General features: G+C 42.5%; 1 protein-coding gene across 1 annotated transcript in view; it reads left to right on the forward strand.

The window, feature by feature from the left end:
* The window catches only part of CFAP54 (cilia and flagella associated protein 54), a 302,501-nt gene that overhangs the window by 170,162 nt on the left and 105,330 nt on the right, over positions 1 to 27,009 (forward strand). The window contains exons 44-47 of the mRNA XM_037023126.2: positions 189 to 255; positions 2,130 to 2,312; positions 4,476 to 4,562; positions 9,254 to 9,376. Of these exons, the coding sequence (XP_036879021.2) occupies positions 189 to 255; positions 2,130 to 2,312; positions 4,476 to 4,562; positions 9,254 to 9,376 (460 nt within the window). The remainder of the gene's footprint in view (positions 1 to 188; positions 256 to 2,129; positions 2,313 to 4,475; positions 4,563 to 9,253; positions 9,377 to 27,009) is intronic.

Consider the following 27,009-nt stretch of genomic DNA (forward strand, 5'->3'; position numbering starts at 1 on the left):
TTAGGTGATTTTTCACTTTACTTTTAACATTTTCCTGTGTTCTAGATCTTAGATGAGTATGTAGCACTTTTAGAATCACAAAGACTGTTTTAATTTTGGAAAAATCTATGAGTGTTAGAGATGTGTTTATATAAAATATTTTTGGGAAGTTGTCTGTGAATCAGTTTCTTTTTCTTATATTTATTCAGATTTATTAAGACATTGGATGTTGAAAAGAGAACCAACTGTTGCATTTTGTCTGCATTACTCTTTCAGGTAATATTTATGTATTTCCACGGTAAATTCAGTCAGTCAGTAAAAAAAGTGCAGTAGTCTATCATATTCATAAAACTCACAGGTAGGAAAATAGCATGAACCTTGATTAAATATCATGAGCTCGTCTTTCCTTCGCTGGCTGAGCCCCTGTGGTATTTTCACCTTTAATATTCATCAGAATGAATTTTCTCACTGGACTGTAGGAGCAGTTTTACAGACAAGGAAACTGAGTCTCCTGATGTTAGGAAGATCCTTTTACTAGTGGGCAGCGAAGCCAGTCTATTTGACTCCGAAAGGTTGTCTCAGGTTCTAAATAAAGTTTTTCTCAGTTGCATGGAATAAAACATGCCATATAATGAAAGCAAGGAGTAAGTGGAAGACTACAGAATTAAAGTATTTGCAGTGTCCAGGATTTTGATTTGACTTTACTGAAGAAGAAAGGAGCTTTTATCTGAAATATAAGCCATTTTGAGATTCAGGCATATAGCCAGGGGCCTTTGCAATCTGCTAAAGGTTTCGATTCCTTTGAAGGATGGACACCCTTGTTCTGTGTGTCAGAGGAGTCTGATAGCTTATGAAATCTGGATAGATAAGATCTTTGGGAGAGGCTTCTCTGGATGTACGACCAGACTTTCAATTTTCTTATGTTGCATACACCTCTTCCCTGTGCTTCAAAGGGAAGAACTGGAAGAAGCAGGGGTGCAAAGGGGATGATAATATGGTTCGATTCCTTGCATGGCATTCTTTACTTTCTGATACCCCTTGTTCTCAAAGGTAGTGCTGTTTATGTTTTAGAAAATAAGTAATTTAAAAAAATATTTAACTTTTTGCTTAATGTGGTCACAATTTCCTAGGAAGACTATACCTAAAATAACTATTTGCTGGTGGGATTTATTTTAAAACTATGTTAATTCTTTTTAATGTTTTTAAAGGAAATTTATAAAATTAAAAATAACTGCAGAGTATTTTAGAGCAAATACATTATAACTTTAATGAACAATCTGAATAAAATTCTTTCCTGATATGTACATTAAAATAATTTTATAATGCATTTGTAACCAAGAAATATTGTTTAAGATAAGCTCTCCTAAGTGTGAAACTTGATTTTACATATTAATTTCACTTCCCAACGTCTAGTACCATGTTGGTCATAAAAATTACCTAAGAAATATTGGTCAAATTAAACATTACCTTTCTACTTAGTTCAGTTAATATTTCAGAATTAACTCTGTTTGATTTAGACTTCTTGTAAGTTATCTTCTCTAGTTACAGGTTGGAATAGTGGAAAGAACTTAGATTTTTGAGATAAATAGACATGACTTTGAATCTTCTTTCTGCCAGCATTAGCTATGTGACCTCAGATAGTTAATTGCTTAAGCCTCAGTTATATCATTTGTGAGATAATAATCCTTCCTTCTAGGGGTAGATTAAATGAGGATTAAAGGAGATAATGTTTATAAAGAATTTACCAATAGTGCCCAATACAAAATTGACCCCAACAAATGATAATATAATGATAATTTCTTCTGCAAATAATAAGCTTCCCATTACCTGCATTCCCAATTAATGCATAAGCTGCATTAATTATAGAAAAGGTATTGTTTTATGTTTTTAGTATAAAATTGTAGAAAAATGTATTATGTTTGAAATCATTCAAGACCAGTTTTAAAGGGATCTGAAAGGCCCATCTTGAAGTGATAAAATCATTTGGAACTTATAATGATGATAGTATTAATTGTAAGTATTGTTTATTACAGGGTACAGTGTGCGAGGCATATGCTAAGCACTTTAGGAAGTAACACATATACTTATCTTTCCATTTCATTGTTGCAATGCAATTTATGGCTCTTTATTGCACTTCTGTTCATTTTCAGGGTTTGCTTAGAACCACACTTGCACACCCCAAAGCTGAATGTTGCTATGCTCAGCATGAAATCACTCAGCTTCTCCCCGGCATCGAGCTCTTCTCGGATAGATACAGGGCTGACATTTGCTCTGTAACTGCAAGTCTGTATTACATTATACGTGAACTGCACTTTGCTAAGCAAAATCTAATAGTAAGTATTTCATAAAATCAGCAAATCTTAATTCACTCTGGTATGTTTTCCCTATCTACCTCAGACTTTTCAAATTTTGCTAATGTTCTTTTGGTCAGTTCTTGTTTAACTTTTAAACTCTAAATTTGGAATTATGAGAGTCTTTCTTTATTGAAATAAATTTATCTTTGTGTCTCTTGTCTTTTCTCTGTTAAGGGTAGATCTAAGAGGACAACAGATTCTGACTGTGAAATAAAAGAGATACTTCTTAATATTCTAGGATATTCAAAAACTCAAATGCAACTCCCTTTTCCTTTGGGGAACTAAATTACTGTATATATCATGAACTTGAAGTTGGTTGCATTTTAAAAAGTAAATTAGTATTCTCTAAATATTAGTTATTTTATATTTTTCTCCTTTATCTTTTTCCCCATTTTCTTCCTTTTTGCTATTTCCCCTGGTTTGTTTCTCCTCCCCGCCTCAATGGCTGCTTCGTCATATTTATTCTTTCTCTTTTTTCTGCTTCTTCCCCTTTCCTCCATAATTTTCATTTCTTTCTTTTTTTCCCTCATCTGTTGTTTTCTATTGTCTTATTCTAAATTCACTCTCTCTCCTTACATTGAACAGATTTGTTGCCCATTGATATGAGTTGTTAAATTATAAAGCCATGTGTTAAAGTGAAGAGATTGATAAATGCTTTTAACACTTGGCAGATTTGGCAAGAAATTGTTTATTAGAAAAAATAACAAAATTGCGCTCCTTGCATTGTTGAGAGGATTCATTTCTGGATTTAGAAGGTAGTTCTATCCCCTGGGTAACCTTTAGCTGCCTAGTCATATTCATATCTAATACATATGACTGCATTGGAAAAGAAATGAGACTTTTTTTCTCTGAAGCTTAAGAAATTGAGAACATTTTTCTGAATAATTGAGCAATTGGCAGCAATAAAATGGTATGCTTTTATTTCTCACTAAAGAAAAGAAACAATCTCAAAGGTAATAGCCAACTCTTATTGTTTTGTGCTGCATTAATTGTAGAAAAGGTATTGTGTTATGTTTGTAGTATGAAATTGTAGAAAAATGTATTCTGTTTGAAATCATTTAAGACCATTTTTAATCCTTTTTAAAAGCTATTGCTATTAGCAGCTGCCAGTTGACTGACAATTAGAGGTTTTTTAGCTGAACTTGCAACTGTAAACAGTATCTATTTTGTATTACACTACTTTCCCAAAGAAGCCCAGTGACTAAGGAGACAGCTGTCGCATATGAAATTTGCTATGGGACCCATTGCTATGTAATAGTGGGAAATAGTTTGCTAAATAATGGGGATCCCAATCCAAGTTCTTGCTTTATCTCCTTTTAGTGGGGCAGGATCCAGTTGTAGGAGCTGAGCTTCAGTTTTGAGTTGAGGCCAGGAGTCTTTTGGAAATCTCAGCAAAATCATCCTCTAGCCTGTCTCTGGCTGGATGGTGGCTAGGTTGATTGAAATATTGATAAGCCTTCACATATATCCATGAGTTCTCAAGAAGACTTGACTTGGGGTTAATTCTAGGAAAATAAAAATATTATCTAAAAGTAAGGTTGGGTTTTAGTCAGTAGAATATATGATCTGTGAAGGTAGGGACCTGTTAGATTTTGTTCTTATTCAACAGTGCATGACACGTAATAGGCATGTTGTAATTTTTTTTTTGCTCATTAATTGGAAAAGAGATACTCCAGTTAAAGACAAATAGCAACTGACATTGAAATGAGTGAGTAAGGGACATAGATATGAGTTCCTTTGCTTTAAATTTTGCATGTATTTGACAGCTCATTTTCTAGAATGTTTCTACAGGCCTCAGTAATTCATGCATATATGTTGAATTAATTTTTTTCAAGGAAGGTAATTCATTGGATTTTTACTTTTCCATGCTTCAAGAGATGTGAATCCTAGGTTTTGGGTGCCAAGTAACATCTGCTTGTAACTGTAAATCCCTGACAGAACTTCAGAGTTCTGGTAAAATTATGAAGTATATGCTAGGCAGATCATTTCATTTATACCAAAGAGTATTGTTTCATAGTATAAAAACACCAATCACTATTTTGTATAACATCACCTTCATTAATATTTGCCTAAATTTTATTATTAGGTCACTAACTTGATAAATAAAATATGTTTTAAAACAGGGTTTTTTTCTGTTGGTAGATTCTGCCTCTCCTTGCATTGTACCAATATTTTGTTTCTGGAATTTGCCAAGATTTAGTCAGAAACCTAGAAGCAAGAATACTCAAGGTACGTTAAAAGCTTTTAAGACATATGATACTCTTGAACCATTAAAGATATCATCATGAATTCATTTGGCTCATTACACTCATAATAATAAGCCAATAATAATATGGTGGTCTACTGATATAAGAAAACTTACCCATCATTGTAATAAAGTATGAGGAAGAGCCAGTTAGAAAGGTTTAGATCATTTTATGCTGGGCCACAGTAAAGTGAACAGCCACACCTAGTAACAAGGCTCACCCCATACTAGTCAGCCTGGAAATCACCACTTCTGCACAATTAATTTCCTGATGTGACTAATGAATCAGTTTTTTGAAGTTTCTGTGAATTTTTTGCTAAGGAGCTTTATGCGTACCATGGTATACAAGAATTATTCATTGCACAGGCAATCAAAGTGACAACACACACAAAACTAGGTTACGATTAATCTAGAAGTCAGCTGAGGTTCTCTGCTTTCAAGATTCATGTGCAGTTGGCTTGAACCCCAGGTGGAGTGGGAACCTCCCTCAAGCACCTCATTTGCTCTGCGCCTTTTCCTAGTCACCTATGGTTGCAGGCTCCCACTTTTGTGGAATTTGTTGTTGTACGTGGATCTTCTCAACATCCAGAAAATTTCCTCCTTGTGTACCTCCTCGTCTCTAAAATGGAAACAACACCATTCCGTATTTTATACATACACACACACACTCCACTCATTCACTTACATGTAAACAAACATAGCACATTCACAAAGGCCTTTATTTGTATATTGGACTTTACTGAAAATTGGGAGCACAAGGAAATTAAAATTGTGGCATAACAAACACTTTAAAATAGAATATTTGGCACCTCTGAGCTTGAAATGTTTCTTGGCCAACAATTTCACGCTTTTGTTTCCCATCCCATGGCTTAATCAGAAGTGTTGCTGGTAAATGTCTCATAACTCAACTCTAAAAAAAAGCCCTGATCTGTAGCATTTGCAGCTTCCGTAGTGTGAATACTTCCACTATAGCTGATTTCAGCCTACTCCTCTGGGCATCACTGAATGTGGAATTGGGACAAGATGGGCACAATAACCTCTTGCACTTGGGAGGGAGTAGGCTCCAACACACCACTGACTTAACCTTTCTTCTCTGTTTTTGGAAATACCTTGTACCCTTCTTCTCCAAATCTTCCCAATTTTCTAATAAGAGGAAGTTAGACTTTTCTTTGAACTGCTTTCTTCATTCAGACCCCATCCTTGGGCTTATCTTTTCAGACCCAAAATAGTTCATCACATTCTACTTCTAAATATAAAGACAATATCCTCCCTAAGAGGAATTCTGGTGCTATTAAGATAATATACTTTGATCCAGAATAAATAGTTTGTTACCAATCATGAAAATTTCTGGATAACCCTCTCTGAGTTGCTGAATTCTTAAGAGTTAAATTCCAGTAACTTTTTAAAACGTGTTACAACTTTTTCTCTCGCTTTTTCGAAATAATACTTTCTTTAAGAATGCAAAATTCTTGAGGCTAGGGCTTGTATCTTATTTATTTTAGTTCCCTATAGCATCTTGATTAATAAATTCATATATTTGATATTAGGTAATTAATTATTGAGCTGAATTTGAAATCTATAGACATTTATCAAGTCTACACTCTCCTTGCTGTTTAGTGGGGACTCACCTAGAAGATACTTGGTAAATATTGCTTTACTTCTGAAATAACATGTATTGAGTATCTCCTATCTAAAAGTGCCATGTGAGTAACTGATCAAAGGAATGGAGCCCATGGTCCTTGCTTAGAGGAAGTAAAAATAGGGAAGAGACACAGGGTGCACACAAGACAATAGCATATGCACCCGCCAGTTGATCATTTCGAAATGAGTATGGCGAGCACTCTCTCATCAGTCTGAAGAGGGAGAATGGCTTTGGGTCTCTAGGCTTCACTAAGTAGATAAGATTTAGGATTGAAAAGAGTAGGAAGCAGAGAGGAAGAAGGGCACATTCTTTCATGCAAACACTAGCGTGCAAAACAGGTGAGAAAGTACTGATTCGTTTCTGGGGAGGCAGGGCTGGTTCAGCGAGACTGGCGTGGCGGTTTGAGTAGGGAGCTTGGAGAAGATAACATGAGAAAACCAGAGTCCCATGATGTGGAAAATACCAGGGGCTCAGTCTTGAATCCCAAACTGAGACATAATGTGGAGGCTGAGCAGAAATGAGGACATTGTGGAGTCAGAACTGGGCAGCCGTTTTATGCTGATCTGTCATTAGGAGGCAGGAAACATGAAGGGTTGCAGGGATCATCAGTGTCATGTCAGAGGGAGGTTCAGAGAGGCACTGAAAGATGTGATCTGAAACAAAGTTTTTGATTAAATGATTATTTTTTTAATTGAATTGTTAACATTTGGCAACTGTTTTTGTGCTAGAGTAGCTTAACAGCCCATGAAGAACTGGGCTCTGTTCTATAGCTGTGGGTTGGGAGGGGGAATTAATTCTAGAATTTTGATCAGGGGAAGGGTATGATCAGATATATCTGGCAACAGTGTCAGGAGCAGAGTGAGATTGACATGGGATCTTATTGGCATAGCAGGACTGACAACCCCCACTAAGGTTTTGACAGAGGCAGTGAAAAAGGGCAGCTGATGCTTCATGCAGAGGAAGGAATGACAGCCCTTGTGCGCAGAGTTTGCTTGACCTTTCAGAAGTAAACTGGGGTCAGTGAGTGGGAAGAGAGAAAAAGCAGATGGGGAAATAGCAAACAATGAGGCGCTCTGACAAATCAAACAGCAATAGATCATGCTGCTAAGTTTCTGCAGTGCACTGGTGTCTTTCAGGGAAAGCTTTAAGAGACCTCTTTACAATCAACTGGTCTGGCTTCACATTAGAACTGCCAACATCTTGAAAGATTTATTATTCTCCACGTATCTGACATTCCTGGGAAGGGTACTGATGGTTCTGTAGTTGTGTGAGTGAAGGGTTGATTTATGGGTGGTTCTTTCTTCCATTTGGCTTCTTATGTTCACAGTGTTGGTCATTTCTGAAAATACATGGCCACTATTATCACCATTGCTTTTTTAAAAGGTCAGATAGGTATGATAAACAGAAACCACAGGGGCCTTCACAGTTACAGGTTGTCCATGTATAGCAATCTTACAGTCAAGGCCAGAGGAGGTGCAGATATGGAAAAGGGTCTCCTCCAAAGGGTAATGAGAAAAATGTTTGACTAGAAGTTTGAAAGAGCTCATATGACCCCCTCATGCCTAGTGATATTATATGGCACTAGGGAGATTAGAGCCCAAGGTGTCTGAGGCAAGGACCAAAGTATACAACTCAATAGACGGTTTTGTCTTCTCCATTAAAAATATTTTCCTGACGTTTATGTTTTATTGTCACATTATTGTCACATCCTATTTCCCCCTAACTTACCTTCTTTTTATTTCTTTAACGTTTATACACTCTTGAGGTTCCTAGCATAGTGCTTAAAGGAAAAGAGAGAGTAAGATGGGTATATATGTTGAGAATAAATTGAATTTTCTTTTTCTATGTTATACATATATATCAAATCTCCATCCAGTTTTGTGTTGCATTCCCTGTTTGCACAATCTACCCTTTTCTCTTCTCAACGAAGAGATGTTTTCAGTATGTAAGGCAGGTTAGGACTATGTCCTGGTCAAAACTCTCTAATTACTTATTATCACACAGAGAATAAAATCCCAAGTCTTGACTCTGCTCTGCAGGCTGCCATTTGCAGCTGTCTCTAACCTTCTTGCCCCCTCTCCCTGAGCTCCTGCCACGTAGGCTGTTCCTTGGGCGCACCAAGACCCCTGACTGCTCCCGCTGCCATTCACCTTTATGCTCAAGGTCCCCTCAGCAGACTTTCAGGTCTCCTTCTCCCTCATGCCATTCCCAAGTCTTGTCTTGAGGTCTTCTCCTCAGAGAAGTCCTCTCTGACCACAACTTCAAAAATAGCATTTTGTCAGTATCCCTATCCCTTCTCATCCTCTGTGCTTCCCCATGTATCACTTGTATTTAGCTAAATGGACATCCCACCGGAATTAACCTCCAACTTGGTGCAAAAGAGGTGCTTGATAAACATGTTGGAGGAATGAATGAATTTGATCAGGACCTTTTCTTTTCTTCCTATAATTTCCTGATTGGAGATCCTGCTGGATTGAATAAGCCATGTATAATATATATTTACCAAATGATGAGTATCATTAAGTACATGTCTTTAAAATTGACAGTGTCCATTAATTATGGGTAAGAAAATGAATAGCTGTCTCTAAGTTGACACATAGTGGAATTCATCTCTTGGCTTGTCTCACTTTCCTCAGCATGTCAGAGAATGTCAGGGGGTGTTTTTGTTTTGTTTTTCTTTTAAACCGTGGTTCACCATAGGAACAAAAAGATAAATTCAATTATTTTTTTAACTCTTTCATGCCTGTCATATTGTTATGTTTGCTTCAGATGAGGAGCCACATCTGATAAATGTCCATTGTTCGAGTTGCCTGCTGTCACTTACTAGCTTACTGGTCCACATGCAAACTGGTTTACAGGCAAACCCATGCCTCTTCGTCCACTCTTGGTTACAAAACATTCATTTATGAATGCATTGCCAGCATTAAGCAGAAGTTTTGTATCTCAGAAAGTTGATTTTTTTCCTTTAAAGTTTATTTTTGTAAGTAAAACAAACTGTTTTATTTAAAATCAATTTTTTTCTTTTCTTTAAAGATAGAAGTCCTGATAGATTTAAGATTCTTTTCTGAAGCCTTTCATGAGATATCACAGATTTTTTATGGAAAAAATATGCCTTCCTCAATACCCACTGGTTGTAAAGCTACCAGAAAAACGCAGGTAAACCTCTTGATTTGATTCAAAGCCATTTCTTTACTTTCTGAAGCCTCCCTGCCTGAAATCTACGAAAGGTTTCTGCAAAAGTATTCACAGGTCTCTGGTACTACAGACCTCTAAGGTAAGCCTGGTTATAACTAATATCAGACTTTTACAGGGTTCCAGTTGTCTGGAGTGGAACGGTGTCACAGAGCGTGGCCAGTGCAGTCTTGGAGTAGACGTTTTTGATGGAATTCTGGCTGTGTTATAGTTATCATGGAGGTCTCAGTCAACACATTACCAGCTACTCTCTCTTAGACTTTTGGGTCTAATCTTTTAATTTCTGGTTAATGTTCTTAGTCAAAACAGTGTCTCCTCATTTTTTTTAAATATGTATTTCTCATTTATGTACTTTATACTAAAGAGTTAAGCATGTGTTGTTCAAATTTCAGATTTCTGTGAGGAGTGAATGCTCCTCTATCTTATGTAGTCTTTTTTGATTTTGAGAGATAGTTACACCTGTCTTGCTTAATTTGTATTTGTAAATTATATAATTGAAGCATCCTTGAAAAGAACACTGGTGTTTATATTTAATCAGAGGAGCTATTATTTTCCTCTGCTTCAGTTTTCACAGTGATCTGGGAATCACTGAATGATCTTGCTATAGGCAGATGCTTGGACACTCATGGGCCAGGAATAAAGGACTAGGAGGAGATAACGAGACAGTTTCCCTGGGGAAAGTGTATGTGTGAGGAGTGAAACACACAGACACACCACATGCTAGTGGAATTCAAATTTGGAGGCCCTAAAAGAAGCTGGGAAATACACTCTAAGTCTTGAAAATTACTTGCTTAAGCTGACATTATATGTATATATAACATATTCATTACTTAAGTGAATTCCCCTAAAATGTAGTTGCTTATTTCTCAGTGTGATGGCTATAGCAGTATGATTTGTTATAGCAGGAAAGTGTGGAGTTACCTATAGAAAATCCTGAAAGGGCTGTTCAGTAGGCAGTAGGACCCATGATTGTGAGCATGTGTGAACGAACATCTACCTGTCTGTCTAGAGGAGAGGAGTCAGTCAGGGATTTTTTGTTGTTGTTCATTTTCCTGGCATGCACTGATTTATTTTCTTACATGGGTTAAATTGGCAGTATTTTTGTGCTCACATCTCAGTCGACAGCCTTTCCCTATTGTAAACGATTTGCATTTTGTTATTAAAATAGCATTTTAATTCATTTAAAATATATTGAATGCTTACCGAATACAGGCCTTGTTCAGGCACGGGTAAAGAACAGTAGAAAGATCACTGGAGTTATGCCTTTCCTGAAGGCATGTTGCTGCTAGGCCAATGAAGAGACAAACAATATACACATTAAGCACATAAATATATGTCAGGTGATGATGTGCCATGAGAGACAGACAAACTGTTTGGACAGAGAGTGCGCAGAACAGCGGGTGTTTGATTCAGGGTGTGTGGGGAAGTCTCATAAGAGTTTTGAGGCTGAAAGATTTGAGGGAATGCCATCCCAAATAGGAGGAGAGCAAGGGCAAAGGCCCTGAGGGGGATGCCGGCAAAATGTGCTTGTGGCAAACTAAGGAGGCCAAATGAGGCTAGAATAGCAAGTAAGAGGAAAAGAGGGCAGAACCCAGGAGCTAAGTCATGTAGGACCTCACAGGGCTCAGTGAGGGCTGGAGTTTTCCTTACATGAGATGGGAAAGCTTGTAGAGCTTTGAGCAGAGGAGTGACAGGATAGAAATCAAAATTTAAAGGACTATTTTGCTTGCTGTTTGGGGAATAAAGTGTGGATAAGCATGAGTATAACTGGGGAGACCAGTTAGAAGCCCTTTGCAAGCAATCTGAGTTGAGACATGACCGTGGTTAAAATAAAAGTGGTGAAAGGAATGAGAAGTGGTTAAATTCTGGGTATACTGCAAAGGTAGAGCTGACAGCATTTCCCGATGATAGTTCGGCTGTGGGATATAAGAGAAGTCAAGCATGACTAGAGAGTGTTAAACATGAGCAACAGGAGTTAGGAGGGACTGTCATTAACTGGGTTGGGAATGCTGGGGTGAAACCTTACTACTGCAGGCAGGGACGGAACCTGTTAATATGGGATCTCTAGTAGACACACAGGTGGAGATGTAGCGTAGGTAGGTGGAGAGGCTGTATGATCTAGAATTCAGGGGAGAGTTAGGGCTGCAGGTAAATTTGGGAGTATTAGTATTGAGATTTAAAATCATGGGACTGGATGAAATTAGCTGGAGACTAAAGCAGATAGAGAAAACTAGAGGTCTGAGTACTGAGCCTCAGGGTCACCCACATTGAGAGTCCAGGAAGGCAAGAAGGAAAGAGAAGCCAGTTGGGTAGAATGAGGAATGTTTTCAATGGTCTCTGCTTTTGCCAAAACAGTCTGAGACGAATTTTTTTTTAGTTGATATACAATATTTTATTGGTTTCAAGTATACAACATAGTCATGCAACAGTTTATATACATTTTAAATCTTCACCCCAACTAGTGTAGTTACCATCTGTCAACACAAAAAGATGTTGCAGAACTATTGACTATATTGTCTAGGCTGTACTTTCATTCCCATGACTAATTTATATTATGACTGAGATTTTGTGCCACTTTATCCCCTTTATCTATTTTACCCACCCATCCCAATACCTCCCACATGCAACAATTTTTCTAAAAAGATTTAACTTTTCACGCAAATTGGTTTTGTGTATGTCTGAAACTAATTTTTTTTTCTTTTTTGAGAGGGCATCTCTCATATTTATTGATCAAATGGTTGTTAACAACAATAAAATTCTGTATAGGGGGGTCAATGCTCAATGCACAGTCATTAATCCATTTCAAGCCTAGTTCTCTTCAGTCTCCAATCTTCTGAAGCATAACGAACAAGTTCTTACATGGTGAACGAATTCTTACATAGTGAATAAGTTCTTACATGGTGAACAGTACAAGGGCAGTCATCACAGAAACTTTCGGTTTCGATCACGCATTATGAACTATAAACAATCAGGTCAAATATGAATATTTGTTTGATTTTTATACTTGATTTATATGTGAATCCCACATTTCTCCCTTATTATTATTATTATTATTTTTTAATAAAATGCTGAAGTGGTAGGTAGATGCAAGATAAAGGTAGAAAACATAGTTTAGTGCTGTAAGAGAGCAAATGTAGATGATCAGGTGTGTGCTTTTAGACTATGTGCTAATCCGAGCTAGACAAGGGCAATAAAACATCCATGGATGCAGTAGCTTTCTCTCAACACAGCGGGGTGGGGGTGGGGGTGAAGTTCTAAGCTTCATCACTGTTATTCCCCAATTTCTCACCTGATGGCCCCCCTGTGACTGTGCCTGTCTTAGGTTGTTCCTCCCTTGAGGAATCTTACCCGTCTCTGGCTAACCAGTCATCTTCCGGGGCCATACAGGGAAATGTAAAGTTGGTAAGTGAGAGAGAAGCCATAATGTTTGAAAAGGTTAGCTTTTTACTTCTTTGCAGATTTATGCCCTGTGGCTTCTATGCCCAGCACTTGTCTCGAGGTATCTTTACCACCTGGAGGAATTATGATACTCGGTAAATTCGATATGAGGCACGAATTCTATTTAAGGGTTGTAATTAGGAAGAAAGAAGAAAAGCTACAGATGTAGCATATGGAAGGAAATATGGGAGGATTGATTATTTCTTTGACATATCTTCTGGTAGAGTACCTTAAGTATGTATAGGTTTTAAACTACTAACTAACTTGTGCACACATATTAACATAATAGGAATCCAGTGACATAAACAAAGCAAATCTATAATTACCAGCCATCTCCAGTTAAGCCAAGAAAACCATTTAGGCACCCTAGGCATTGTGAAAATTAGTCTATGATATGATGGATATTGTCCAACTGTACTTGAACAGTCTGAGAGAAGTTAGACAAATTAAAGCAACCCATTTCTGGGATCTGTTCACATCCCATATGTTCTTTTAACCGTAGATAGTCTATAGTCGTAAGATTTTGGAGCGCTACAACTTGCACCCCTCCCAACTCCTGATTGAAGTCCAACAGTACAGATCAGGTCAAATTCGTTGTCTCACTGTATGCACATGCCAGCCTAGACATCTCCCTCCTCATTCCAATGGCAAGTCCAGGAAACGGTGGGGTGGACGCAGCCACAACCGCAGCATCGCCCGGATCCCTGTGGAGGCTTTTTGATGATCATCCCCCGGTACAGTCCTCCAGAGAGTGCTGATGCCGGAAGCTCCTCCTCATATTGTATCTTAGTTCATTTTCTGAGTAGCCAAGCTAGGCCTTGATCTTCTGCATAGAAACAAACAGACCCTTTGCCCACACTTTGACATGCCCTCTATACAACTGTGCAGAACTCATTGGAGGTCAGCACACAGGAACTGCTTTTTTTTTTTTAATTTTTAATCTACACTTAGATGAAGAATACCATGTTTACTATGCTCTCCCCTATATCAGGTCCCCCCTAAAAACCACATTACGGTCACTGTCCATCAGCATAGCAAAATGTAGAATCACTACTTGACCTCTCTGTGTTGTACAGCCCTCCCTCCCCTTTCTCCCTCCCCCCACTATGCATGCTAATCTTAATACCCCCCTTCTTCTTCTTCTTCCCCCTTATCCCCCCCTGCCCACCCATCCTCCCCAGTTCCTTTCCCTTTGGTACCTGTTAGTCCATTTTTGGGTTCTGTAATTCCACTGCTGTTTTGTTCCTTCAGTTTTTCCTTTGTTCTTATACTCCTCAGATGAGTGAAATCATTTGGTATTTCTCTTTCTCCGCTTGGCTTATTTCACTGAGCATAATACTCTCCAGCTCCATCCATATTGCTGCAAATGGTAGGATTTTTCCTCTTCTTATGGCTGAGTAGTATTCCATTGTGTATATGTACCACATCTTCTTTATCCATTCATCTACCGATGGACATTTAGGTTGCTTCCAATTCTTGGCTATTGTAAATAGCGCTGCGATCAACATAGGGGTGCATCTGTCTTTCTCAAACTTGATTGCTGCGTTCCTAGGACTGGAATTCCTGGGTCAAATGGTAGTCTGTTTTGAGCATTTTGATGAACCTCCATACTGCTTTCCACAATGGTTGAACTAATTTACATTCCCACTAGCAGTGTAGGAGGGTTCCCCTTTCTCCACAGCCTCACCAACATTTGTTGTTGTTTGTCTTTTGGATGGCAGCTATCCTTACTGGTGTGAGGTGATACCTCATTGTAGTTTTAATTTGCATTTCTCTGATAATTAGCGATGTGGAGCATCTTTTCATGTGTCTGTTGGCCATCTGTATTTCTTTTTTAGAGAACTGTCTGTTCAGTTCCTCTGCCCATTTTTTAATTGGGTTATTTGTTTTTTGTTTGTTGAGGCATGTGAGCTCTTTATATATTCTGGACGTCAAGCCTTTATCGGATCTGTCATTTTCAAATATATTCTCCCATACTGTAGGGTTCCTTTTTGTTCTATTGATGGTGTCTTTCGCTGTACAGAAGCTTTTCAGCTTAATGCAGTCCCACTTGCTCATTTTTGCTGTTGTTTTCCTTGCCCTGGGAGATATGTTCAAGAAGAGGTCACTCATGTTTATGTCTAAGAGGTTTTTGCCTATGTTTTTTTCTAAGAGTTTAATGGTTTCATGACTTACATTCAGGCCTTTGATCCATTTTGAGTTTATCTTTGTATATGGGGTTAGACAAAGGTCCAGTTTCATTCTCCTACATGTAGCTGTCCAGTTTTGCCAGCACCATCTGTTGAAGAGACTGTCATTTTGCCATTGTATGTCCATGGCTCCTTTATCAAATATTAATTGACCATATATGTTTGGGTTAATTTCTGGAGTCTCTAATCTGTTCCACTGGTCTGTGGCTCTGTTCTTGTGCCAGTACCAAATTGTCTTGATTACTATGGCTTTGTAGTAGAGCTTGAAGTTGGGGAGTGAGATTCCCCCTACTTTATTCTTCTTTCTGAGGATTGCTTTGGCTATTCGGGGTCTTTGGTGTTTCCATATGAATTTTTGAATTATTTGTTCCAATTCATTGAAGAATGTTGCTGGTAATTTGAGAGGGATTGCATCAAATCTGTATATTGCTTTGGGCAGGATGGCCATTTTGACGATATTAATTCTTCCTAGCCATGAGCATGGGATGAGTTTCCATTTGTTAGTGTCCCCTTTAATTACTCTTAAGAGTGACTTGTAGTTTTCAGAGTATAAGTCTTTCACTTCTTTGGTTAGGTTTATTCTTAGGTATTTTATTCTTTTTGATGCAATTGTGAATGGAATTGTTTTCCTGATTTCTCTTTCTATTGGTTCATTGTTAGTATATAGGAAAGCTACAGATTTCTGTGTGTTAATTTTGTATCCTGCAACTTTGCTGAATTCTGATATTAGCTCTAGTAGTTTCAGAGTGGAGTCTTTAGGGTTTTTTATATACAGTATCATATCATCTGCAAATAGTGACAGTTTAACTTCTTCTTTACCAATCTGGATTCCTTGTATTTCTTTGTTTTGTCTGATTGCCGTGGCTAGGACCTCCAGTACTATGTTAAATAACAGTGGGGAGAGTGGGCATCCCTGTCTGGTTCCCAATCTCAGAGGAAATGCTTTCAGCTTCTCGCTGTTCAGTATAAAGCTGGCTGTGGGTTTATCATATATGGCCTTTATTATGTTGAGGTACTTGCCCTTTTTCCCATTTTGCTGAGAGTTTTTATCATGAATGGATGTTGAATTTTGTCAAATGCTTTTTCAGCATCTATGGAGATGATCGTGTGGTTTTTGTCTTTCTTTTTGTTGATGTGGTGGATGATGTTGATGGATTTTCGAATGTTGTACCATCCTTGCATCCCTGGGATGAACCCCACTTGGTCATGGTGTATGATCCTTTTGATATACTGTTGAATTCTGTTTGCTAATATTTTGTTGAGTATTTTTGCATCTACATTCATCAGGGATATTGGTCTGTAATTTTCTTTTTTGGTGGGGTGTTTGCCTGGTTTTGGTATTAGGGTGATGTTGGCTTCATAGAATGAGTTTGGGAGTATTCCCTCTTCTATTTTTTGGAACACTTTAAGGAGAATGGGTATTATGTCTTCTCTGTGTGTCTGATAAAATTCCGAGGTAAATCCGTCCGGCCCCGGGGTTTTGTTCTTGGGTAGTTTTTTGATTACCGTTTCAATTTCTTTGCTCGTAATTGGTTTGTTTAACTCTTGTGTTTCTTCCTTGTTCAGTCTTGGGAGGTTGTATTTTTCTAGGAAGTTGTCCATTTCTTCTAGGTTTTCCAGCTTGTTGGCATATAGGTTTTCATAGTAGTCTTTAATTATTCTTTGTATTTCTGTGGGGTCTGTTGTGATTTTTCCATTCTCATTTCTGATTCTGTTGATTTGTATTGATTCTCTTTTTCTCTTAATAAGTTTGGCTTGAGGCTTATCTATTTTTTTTATTTTCTCAAAGAACCAGTTCATGGTTTCGTTAATTTTTGCTATTGTTTTATTCCTCTCAATTTTATTTATTTCTTCTCTGATCTTTATTATGTCCCTCCTTCTGCTGACTTTAGGCCTCATTTGTTCTTCTTTTTCCAGTTTCGATAGTTGTGATGTTAGACTATTCATTTGGGATTGTTCTTCCTTCTTCAGGTGTGACTGGATCGCTATATACTTTCCTCTTAAGACTGCTTTCGCTGCATCCCACAGAAGTTGGGGCTTTGTGTTGTTGTTGTCTTTTGTTTCTATATATTCCTTGATCTCTATTTTGATTTGTTCATTGATCCATTGATTATTTAGAAGCATGTTGTTCTTCTTAGAAGCCTCCATGTGTTTGTGAGCCTTTTTGTTTTCTTTGTAGAATTTATTTCTAGTTTTATACCTTTGTGGTCTGAAAAATTGGTTGGTAGAATTTCGATATTTTGGAATTTACTGAGGCTCTTTTTGTGAGCTAGTATGTGGTCTATTCTGGAGAATGTTCCATGTGAAAGGAAAGGAGCGACACACAACAGCAATTTACCGGAGAGTTCCGCTTTATTAGGGAAAGGTGCTGGGTTATATAGGATGGGGCATAGGGTGATTGTGGTGTTACTTCTACGGGGCTGGTGGCTGTTGGCTAGGTGCTGGGATTGGGAGGGGGGCGAGAGGTGATTGGGCTTCAGGTGGCGCCGGCGGGAACCGAGGACCCCGAAAAGAAGCCGGAAGTTCGCCATCTTACTGGTGGGGACCCTTCATTCCCCCCTTTCTCCTCTATGGGTTTGTGGACGTTGCTTTCTCTCTGACTGCTTCCTGCTGAACAGGGGCGGAGAAGGGACTGAGGGTTTGAGGATTGGGAGGAAAGGGTTGATAGGACTCCCCACAGTAAGGATGAGTAGATGTGGACTTCTTCAGGTTGGAAATCAATGAAGGTTCCCTGTAACCATAGGTTGAGGACCTGTTGATTCTAATGGTGCCAAGAGGATATGGGTGTCAGGAGCCAGGCGTCTGCGGCTATTGTTTCCAGGAACAGTTTCCAGCGGAGAGAGGGGTCCATCTCAGCATGTGGTGAGGAGGTCACGTGAGGGTGAGGGGTCTTCCGTGGCCAGAAGCTGGTAGTTCCTGAGTAAAAGCTGGTTGAAAGCTTGATTAGAGATTTTCCCGACTTGGGATTTGATGAACTTTATTATACAGGGTAAGAAGAGACAGACAAGAAGAATGACTATTATGGGGCCTGCAATGGGCCAGAGCCAGGTGAGGAGGGGGTTTGTTAGTATTGACGAGAATGGGTTGGAATTGGAAGCAGAGTGGAGGCTGGAGGCAAGGTCAGTGAGTTTGGTGATGTCAGTTTCTACAATGCCGGATTCGTTGATGTAATAGCAGCACTCTTCCTGGAGGAAGACGCAGGTGCCGCCCTTCTCGGCTGTAAGCAGATCTAGGGCCCGCCGGTTTTGAAGGGTGACTTTAGCTAGCGAAGTGACTTGTCTTTGGAGAGAGGCTAGGGAATCGGCAGTGGATGCCAGGGCTCCCTCAAGTTTGGCGTCGAGATCTCTAACTGCCCATAGAGAGTGACCCAAGGCTCCTCCTGAAAACCCCACCCCAATGGCTGAGGTGATTAAAGAGATACCGACCATGATGGGAAGGAAAGCAGCCCTTTTTGTGCGCGAGTGCAAGGGAGGTTGGAGTTCAAGGAATTCTGCCATGCTGTAAAGTGTAAGCTGTGGGATTAGGGTGACGAGAATGCAGGGTGTATCGGAGTTGAGAGGCAGTGAGTTGAAAAGGCTGCCATTACACCAAAAGAAGTGTCCCGGTTGTGTAAAAGTCTTAGAGCCAGAGGTAGGGGTGTAGATAGAGAGGCAGTGAAGTGCACTGGAGGGGGGTGGAGTTGGGCCTACACAGTGGTGGATGGTGAGATTATCTGGGTATTCTGGCTCCCATAGGGGTATGTCTGCCAGGGGACGGAGGGGTTGTCTTTCTGCATGGAAGGAGTAGTTGGAAATATTAAGGGGCACGGCGGCCAGCAGTGGGCGCTGTAGTGATGCGCACAAGAAACAATTGGCGGTGTTGAGGGTGTGGTTGAGAAAGATGGTGGTGTCTTGAATGAGCTGTAACCAAGAGTAGGAGGAATAAGAAGATGAAGAGGCGCCGTCAAGAGTTTGGATAATGACTTTCTTGGAATGTCTGATATCTGATGCAACTTGAGAGATCTGGGAGCGAGAGGGAACATACTCTCGAGAGATATGAAGGGTACCATGGGGGGTCGAGGACCCCTTGTAGTAAACTGAGGCTGTTATTCCAGCAGCCCATCGAGAGTCCCAGGGATCTGGGATTGATAAGGAGAATGAGCCGTTGGGATATTTCATGAAATGGTTGGAGGAGTAATACTGTGGGTACTGGAAGTCACCCATGTAGTGAATGGTGCAAGACCAGTAGGGGCATCCCCCGTAGGTGTCTGGCCATCGCCTGCAATAGGCTTGTCTTTGGTCATAGAGGAAGCAGAGGTAGGGAGAATAAAGGTAGCTGTAAATGAATACTTCGGTGGAGGGAGGAAAGTGGAGGTACAAAGGCTCAGAGCAGCCTTTCAGAGGGCAGTCTGATGTGGCAATGAGGGCAGTAACTTTTGTTTGATGCTGTGTGTAAGTCTGCTTGACTTTGAATCGCCATACAAAGGAGGATGGGGCGGCAGGGAAGACAATAGGAATGAGGGAAAAAAGCGAGAGAGCAGTAAAGGAGGAAAAAGTCATGATTCAGGTATGGATGGCAAAGAGGGTGCACGGGAGATGCGGAGATTCAAGGGATCAGAGGGATGAGGCGTGGTAGAGTAGACAGCGTCTTGGGCTGTGTCCGAAGGACTCTGGATTGTGACTGATGGGTCTTGGGTGTCCAGAGAAGGTGAGTCTTGGGTATTTGGTTTCAACTTGGAGTCAGTGTACAATGTGAGAGACGTGTCCCGGGCCAGAGTGCAAGCTCTGGTGGCTGCAATGAGTTCAGCCTGCTGATTGGTTGTACCAGGGGGTAGGGCTCGTGCTTCAATGACATCTTCGAGGGAGACTACTGCATATCCTGAGTAGTGGATGCCCTCATGTTTAAAGGAGGACCCATCAGTAAACCAGATGAGGTCGGAGTGTGAGAGGGCTCCTTCGGAGATCGTGGAGTGGCATGGAAGGAAGTTGTGAAGGGCTTCTAGGCAATCATGCGAGGGAGTATGAGGAGAGTAGGGCAGACGAAGAAGAGTGGCCGGATTTAGGGGCGGGCAGGGGAGGAAAGAAATGTTTGGATTTTGGAGGAAAGAGGACAGTAAGGTCAGGAGTCTGGAGGGGGGGAGAGTCTGTAAACTTTTGTAGGTTAAGAGATCTTTTAGGTGATGTGGGGACAGAATGGTAAGTGGCGCTCCGAATGTTAGTTTATGAGCTTCTTTCTGCAAGAGCTGTCCAGCGGCTAATGCCCGTAGGCAGGGGGCCCATCCCCGAACTGTGGGGTCTAATTGCTTGGAGAGATAAGCTACTGGGGCAAAGGATGGGCCATAATATTGGCCTAGGACTCCTAGAGCTTGACTGGACCTCTCATGAATGTATAATGAGAAGGGTTTTGACAAATCAGGGAGATGGAGAGCTGGAGCTTTTACAAGGGCTTGACGGAGCTTAATGAAGGAGTGTCGGGGTGAGGATGATAATGGTTCTTCAGGGGGGCCCTTGCTGAGGTCGTATAGGGGTCTTGCCAACAGGGAGAAGTTAGGGATCCACGCTCTAAAATACCCAGCCAAGCCTAGAAAGGAAAGGATTTCTGTCTTGGTTTTGGGAACGGGCAGGTCAGAGAGGAGTCGTTTTCTGTCTAAGGTAATGGACTTTCTTTGCTGAGACAGAAGGAATCCAAGGTAAGTGACAGAAGGGGAAGAGATTTGAGCTTTGGCAGGGGATACTCAGTAACCTCTGGAAGCTAGAAGGTTAAGTAGAGACGCAGTGTCAAGTTGAGACTGTTCCCACGAGGGACTGCAGAGCAGAAGATCATCTACATATTGTAATAAAGTGGACTCGGGGTGATCATGGTGAAACTGTTTGAGGTCTTGAGCTAGGACTTGTCCAAAAATATGGGGACTATCTCGGAAGCCTTGTGGTAAAACTGTCCAAGTAAGCTGAACAGAATGTCTGGTGTATGGGTCCATCCAGGTGAAGGCAAAAAAATCTTGGGAGGAGGGGTCTAGGGGAATAGAAAAAAATGCGTCCTTGAGATCTAGGACTGAGAAGTGGGATGCAGAAGCAGGGATCTGCGATAAAAGGGTGTATGGATTTGGAACTAAGGGATGGATAGGGACAACGGCTATGTTGATGAGGCGAAGGTCTTGGACAAGGCGGAAAGATCCGTTGTTTTTTTTAACAGCTAATATGGGGGTATTAAATGGGGAATGAGTGGGTCTGAGGTAGTTTTTGTTTAAGAGATCTTGAATGATGGGTTGGAGGCCTATGAGGGCTGAAGTGGTTAGGGGGTATTGGGCCTGACAGATATACTGAGAGGGGTCACGTAATTTGATAGAGGCAGGGGGACATAGGGCCATGGAGGGGCTTGTAATGTCCCAAACTTTGGGATTTACAGGGTGTATAAGGGCAGAACCGGAGCTTTCATTGGGTAGAGGGGGGTTGTCGGCTATGAGGGCCATCAGAAAGGGAGTACTGGGGGCTGTGGGATTGGATATAGTTATGGAAACGTGGAGGAGGGAAAGGATGTCCCGTCCTAGTAAAGGGATGGGACACTGGGGCATAACTAGGAAGGAGTGGGAGAAAGGTATGGGACTGTCTAGGATTGTGCATAAAAGGGGGGGGGTTTTAATGGGAAAATCTGTTTACCTCCTACCCCGACTATAGGAGTAATGGCTGGCGTGGTAGGGCCCCGGTATTCTCGCAAGACTGAGAAGGTGGCTCCTGTATCTAGGAGGAAGGAGATGGGGCGACCGTCTACTGTTAAAGTAACCCTGGGCTCCTGTTTGGTGATGGAAATGGTCGGGCGAGAAGCCCCCGGGCCCCGTCAATCTTCTTCTGCCAGCCCCACTACGGTGGGCTTAGGATGGGGGTTGTTCGTCCAGCCTCCCCTTCGGGTGGTTGGGCAATCAGACCCCCAGTGGCCCTTTTTGTGGCATCTGGGGCATGGGGTGGTAGGAGATCTGGGGGAGGGGCACGCCCTTGACCAATGTCCCTCTTTTCCGCACTTGAAACAAGCTCCTTGGGGGGGCTTGTCTGTAGAGGGGCGCCCAGGTTGTGGTTTTATCAGCTGGGCCAACATCTGGAAATTGGCCTGATCAGCTTTTTGTTTACGGTGTTCTTTCTCCTCCTCCCGGTTATGGAAGACTTTAAAGGCCACTGTTAGGATCTCAGTCTGTGGGGTAGCGGGGCCCTGTTCTAACTTTTTGAGTTTAGCTTTAATGTCGGGGTAGCTTTGAGCTAGGAAGTATGTCATAAGGACCTGTCTTCCTTCAGGTGTTTCTGGGTCCAGGCTGGTATACTGTAATAGGGCTTGAGTGAGTCTATCTAAGAACTCGGAGGGGGTTTCATCTCTCTTTTGAATTATGTCTTGGAGCTTTTGAAAATTGACTACTTTACGAGCTGCCTTTTTTAGACCTGCTATTAAGCAGGAGGCAAAAATATCTCGAGAGTGGAGACCCACAGCGGTGTTATAATCCCAGTGTGGGTCTTGTTCGGGGACAGCAGTGGGACCAGGGGGACAGGTGGGGTCAGTCCTGTGGGTTTCGGTAGCATGCATTTGGGCGAAGTCCCAAGCTCGTCTACGCTCCTCAGGGAGGAGAGTATTGGCCAGGAGCATGAAGATGTCATGATGTGTGAGGCTGTAAGACTGGAGGGTCCATTGAAACTCCCTGATGTATGTCGTGGGATCAGTGGAAAAGGAACCTAGGCGTTTCTCTAGTTGGGCTAAATCTCCTAAGGAGAAAGGGACGTGAACACGCAAGATGCCTTCGGATCCTGCTACTTCCCGGAGCGGGGCGATAATTTTGGGAGGCCCTCGGGACCGAGTCTGAGGGGGACTGAAGGGTTCTGGCTCAGTCTGTGCAGGGGAAACAGGTAATGGGGGCAAAGCCGCGATAATTTTGGGAGGCTCTCGGGACCGAATCTGAGGGGGCAAAGATGGACGAGGCTCTTGGAACTTAGTTAGAGGGGGGCTGAAAGGCTCAGGCTTGATTTGCGGGAGGGGGGAAGGTGAGGGGGACGGAGGAGGAGGTGGTGAGGTGCAGGAGGAGATGGTGGAGGAGGGGGAAGGGAGAGGATGGGAGGCTTCTGCGGGGGTGGAGGCGGCGGCGGCGATAGAGGAAGGGGGGGGGACTGTTGTAGGAGAAGAAGGGGAAGGGAGAGGATGGGAAGCTTCAGCCGTGGGGAAAGCGGCAGCGGTGGCGGCGGTAGAGGAAGGGGGAGGGGCTGTTGTATAAGGAGAAGGGGAAGGGAGAGGATGGGAAGCTTCTGCCGCGGGGACAGGGGCAGCGGTGGCGGCGGTAGAGGAAGGGGGAGGGGCTGTTGTAGGAGAAGAAGGGGAAGGGAGAGGACGGGAGGCTTCTGCCATGGGGAAAGAGGCGGCAGTGGCGGCGGAGGGTGGAGGGGTTGTAGGAGGGGGAGGGGCTGAAGGGGGAAGTCTGTATGGCGGAGGCTCGTCGGCCGGGTCAAAGGTAATTGAAGAGGGACTGGGAGTGTGTGGAGGGGAGGGAGACGGCTTGCAGGCTAGGAGAACTTGGGGCGGGGAGCAGGTGGTGCAGAGGCTGGGATTTTGAGCTAGGAGGCGAAAAGCTTCGATATAGGGAATCTCCTTCCATTTTTTCAGGCGCTGGCAGTAGTTAAAGAGATTGCGAGCGATGTTAGGATCAAGAGTTCCCCCTGCGGGCCATTGGTTGTTATTGTCTAGGGGGTATGTCGGCCAATCTTGGGAGCAATATTTACGGAGAAGTTTTGGTTTTATATCAGGCGTCAGGGAGAGGGTAGCTAGATGCTTAAGCAGGCATTCAAGAGGTGAACTTTCAGGGAGGGATGAGGAGGCTCCCATGGCTAAAGGACAGAGAAGGAGACAAACAGGGGAAGACAAATGGAGATCCTCAGACTGGAGGCAGACCACAGGAGACAAAATGGCTAAAGGACAGAGAAGGAGACAAACAGGGGAAGACGAACGGGGATCCTCGGACTGGAGGCAGACCACAAGGAGACAAAGGGCGTCCCCAATGATCCTTGGTGGTCTGCGGAAACTCGTATATGAGTCGGAATTTCTTGGGAAGTGTGGGTCGTCACCCAGACTTCCCTAAGAAGGCAGAGTGCCGGAGTCACGAGGTACCTAGCGCTAGGCATTTTCGGCAGGCCGAACAGGTTTCGGCAGACCGAACAGGTTTCGGCAGACGGAACAGAAGGAGGAGGGAGCGGGAAAAGGAGCGTTCTCATCCGCAAAGGAGTCACCTCATTTATGGCTGTTGGGGGGGGGGGGGCTGAGAGTCTGCTGCAGCTGTGAAGGCCTGAGGTGGGGGTTTATGGCTTTTGGAGGAGGGGCCTGAGGGTCCGCTGCAGCCGTGAGGGCCTGAGGCAGGGATTTATGGCTGTCAGGGGAGGGGCCTGAGGGTCCGCCGCAGCCGTGAAGGCCTGAGGCGGGGAGCGTTCCCTCCTCGTCCCCGAGCGTCAGGGCCTTGCCGGACGATCACGGTCAATGGCACTGCGATAGCTCAGGGAAGAGTGGCCCACCCCGGGGAAATTTTGCTTAAAAAGTCTCAGCTGAGGTGGGGGTTTATGGCTTTTGGAGGAGGGGCCTGAGGGTCCGCCGCAGCCGTGAAGGCCTGAGGCGGGGAGCGTTCCCTCCTCGTCCCTGAGCGTCAGGGCCTTGCCGGACGATCACGGTCAATGGCACTGCGATAGCTCAGGGAAGAGTGGCCCACCCCGGGGGGGGGGGGACTTACCTAAAGGCCAGAGAGGAGTGGTGAGTGTGATGAGCCAGCGCCGGAAAAAGAGGACGAGGGCAAGCTGCTGCTGGTGTTGGGGGAAGACGGGGCCCAGTTGGGGTGTCCCGTCTCCCGGGTTTCGGCAACAATGAAAGGAAAGGAGCGACACACAACAGCAATTTACCGGAGAGTTCCGCTTTATTAGGGAAAGGTGCTGGGTTATATAGGATGGGGCATAGGGTGATTGTGGTGTTACTTCTACAGGGCTGGTGGCTGTTGGCTAGGTGCTGGGATTGGGAGGGGGGCGAGAGGTGATTGGGCTTCAGGTGGCGCCGGCGGGAACCGAGGACCCCGAAAAGAAGCTGGAAGTTCGCCATCTTACTGGTGGGGACCCTTCACCATGTGCACTTGAGAAGAATGTATATCCTGTTGCTTTTGGATGTAGAGTTCTATAGATGTCTGTTAGGTCCATCTGTTCTAGTGTGTTGTTCAATACCTGTGTGTCCTTACTTATTTTCTGCCCGGTGGATCTATCCTTTGGGGTGAGTGGTGTGTTGAAGTCTCCTAAGATGAATGCATTGCAGTCTATTTCCCTCTTTAGTTCTGTTAGTATTTGTTTCACAAATGCTGGTGCTCCTGTGTTGGGTGCATATATATATTTAGAATGGTTATATCCTCTTGTTGGACTGAGCCCTTTATCATTATGTAGTGTCCTTCTTTATCTCTTGTTATTTTCTTTGTTTTGAAGTCTATTTTGTCTGATATTAGTACTGCAACCCCTGCTTTCTTCTCACTGTTGTTTGCCTGAAATATGTTTTTCCATCCTTTGACTTTTAGTCTACGCTTGTCTTTGGGTTTGAGGTGAGTCTCTTGTAAGCAGCATATAGATGGGTCTTGCTTTTTTATCCATTCTATTACTCTGTGTCTTTTGATTGGTGCATTCAGTCCATTTACATTTAGGGTGACTATTGAGAGATACGTACTTATTGCCATTGCAGGCTTTAGATTCGTGATTACCAAAGGTTCAAGGTTAGCTTCTTTAGTATCTTACTGCCTAACTTAGCTCGCTTATTGAGCTGTTATATACAGTTTCTGGAGATTCTTTTCTTCTCTCCCTTCTTATTCCTCCTCCTCCATTCTTCATATGTTGGGTGTTTTGTTCTGTGCTCTTTTTAGGAGTGCTCCCATCTAGAGCAGTCCCTGTAAGATGCCCTGTAGAGGTGGTTTGTGGGAAGGAAATTCCCTCAGCTTTTGCATGTCAGGGAATTGTTTAATCCCGCCATCATATTTAAATGATAGTCATGCTGGATACAGTATCCTTGGTTCAAGGCCCTTCTGTTTCATTGCATTAAATATATCATGCCATTCTCTTCTGGCCTGTAGGGTTTCTGTCGAGAAGTCTGATGTTAGCCTGATGGGTTTTCCTTTATAGGTGACCTTTTTCCCTCTAGCTGCCTTTAAAACTCTTTCCTTGTCCTTGATCCTTGCCATTTTAATTATTATGTGTCTTGGTGTTGTCCTCCGTGGATCCTTTATGTTGGGGGTTCTGTGTATTTCTGTGGTCTGTTCGATTATTTCCTCCCCCAGTTTGGGGTAGTTTTCAGCAATTATTTCTGCAAAGAGACTTTCTATCCCTTTTCCTCTTTCTTCTTCTTCTGGTACCCCTATAATACAAATATTATTCCTTTTGGATTGGTCACATAGTTCTCTCAGTGTTGTTTCATTCCTGGAGATCCTTTTATCTCTCTCTATGTCAGCTTCTATATGTTCCTGTTCTCTGGTTTCTATTCCTTCAATGGCCTCTCGCATCTTATCCATTCTGCTTATAAATCCTTCCAGGGATTGTTTCACTTCTGTGATCTCCTTCCTGACGTTTGTAATCTCCCCTCCAGACTTCATCCCATTGCTCTTGCATTTTTCTCTGCATCTCATTCCATTACTCTTGCATTTTTCTCTGCATCTCTGTCAGCATGTTCATGATTTTTATTTTGAATTCTTTTTCAGGAGGACTGGTTAGGTCTGTCTCCTTCTCACGTGTTGTCTCTGTGATCTTTGTCTGCCTGTAGTTTTGCCTTTTCATGGTGATAGAGATAGTTTGCAGAGCTGGTACAAGTGACAGCTGGAAGAGCTTTCCTTCTTGTTGGTTTGTGGCCTTCCTCTCCTGGGAGAATAGTGACCTCTAGTGGCTTGTGCTGGGCAGCTGTGCGCAGACAGGGCTTCTGCTACCTGCCCAGTTGCTATGGAGTTTATATCCTCTGGTGCTGTGG

This window comes from Manis javanica, chromosome 10, assembly GCF_040802235.1.
Source record: "Manis javanica isolate MJ-LG chromosome 10, MJ_LKY, whole genome shotgun sequence".
Taxonomy (NCBI): domain Eukaryota; kingdom Metazoa; phylum Chordata; class Mammalia; order Pholidota; family Manidae; genus Manis; species Manis javanica.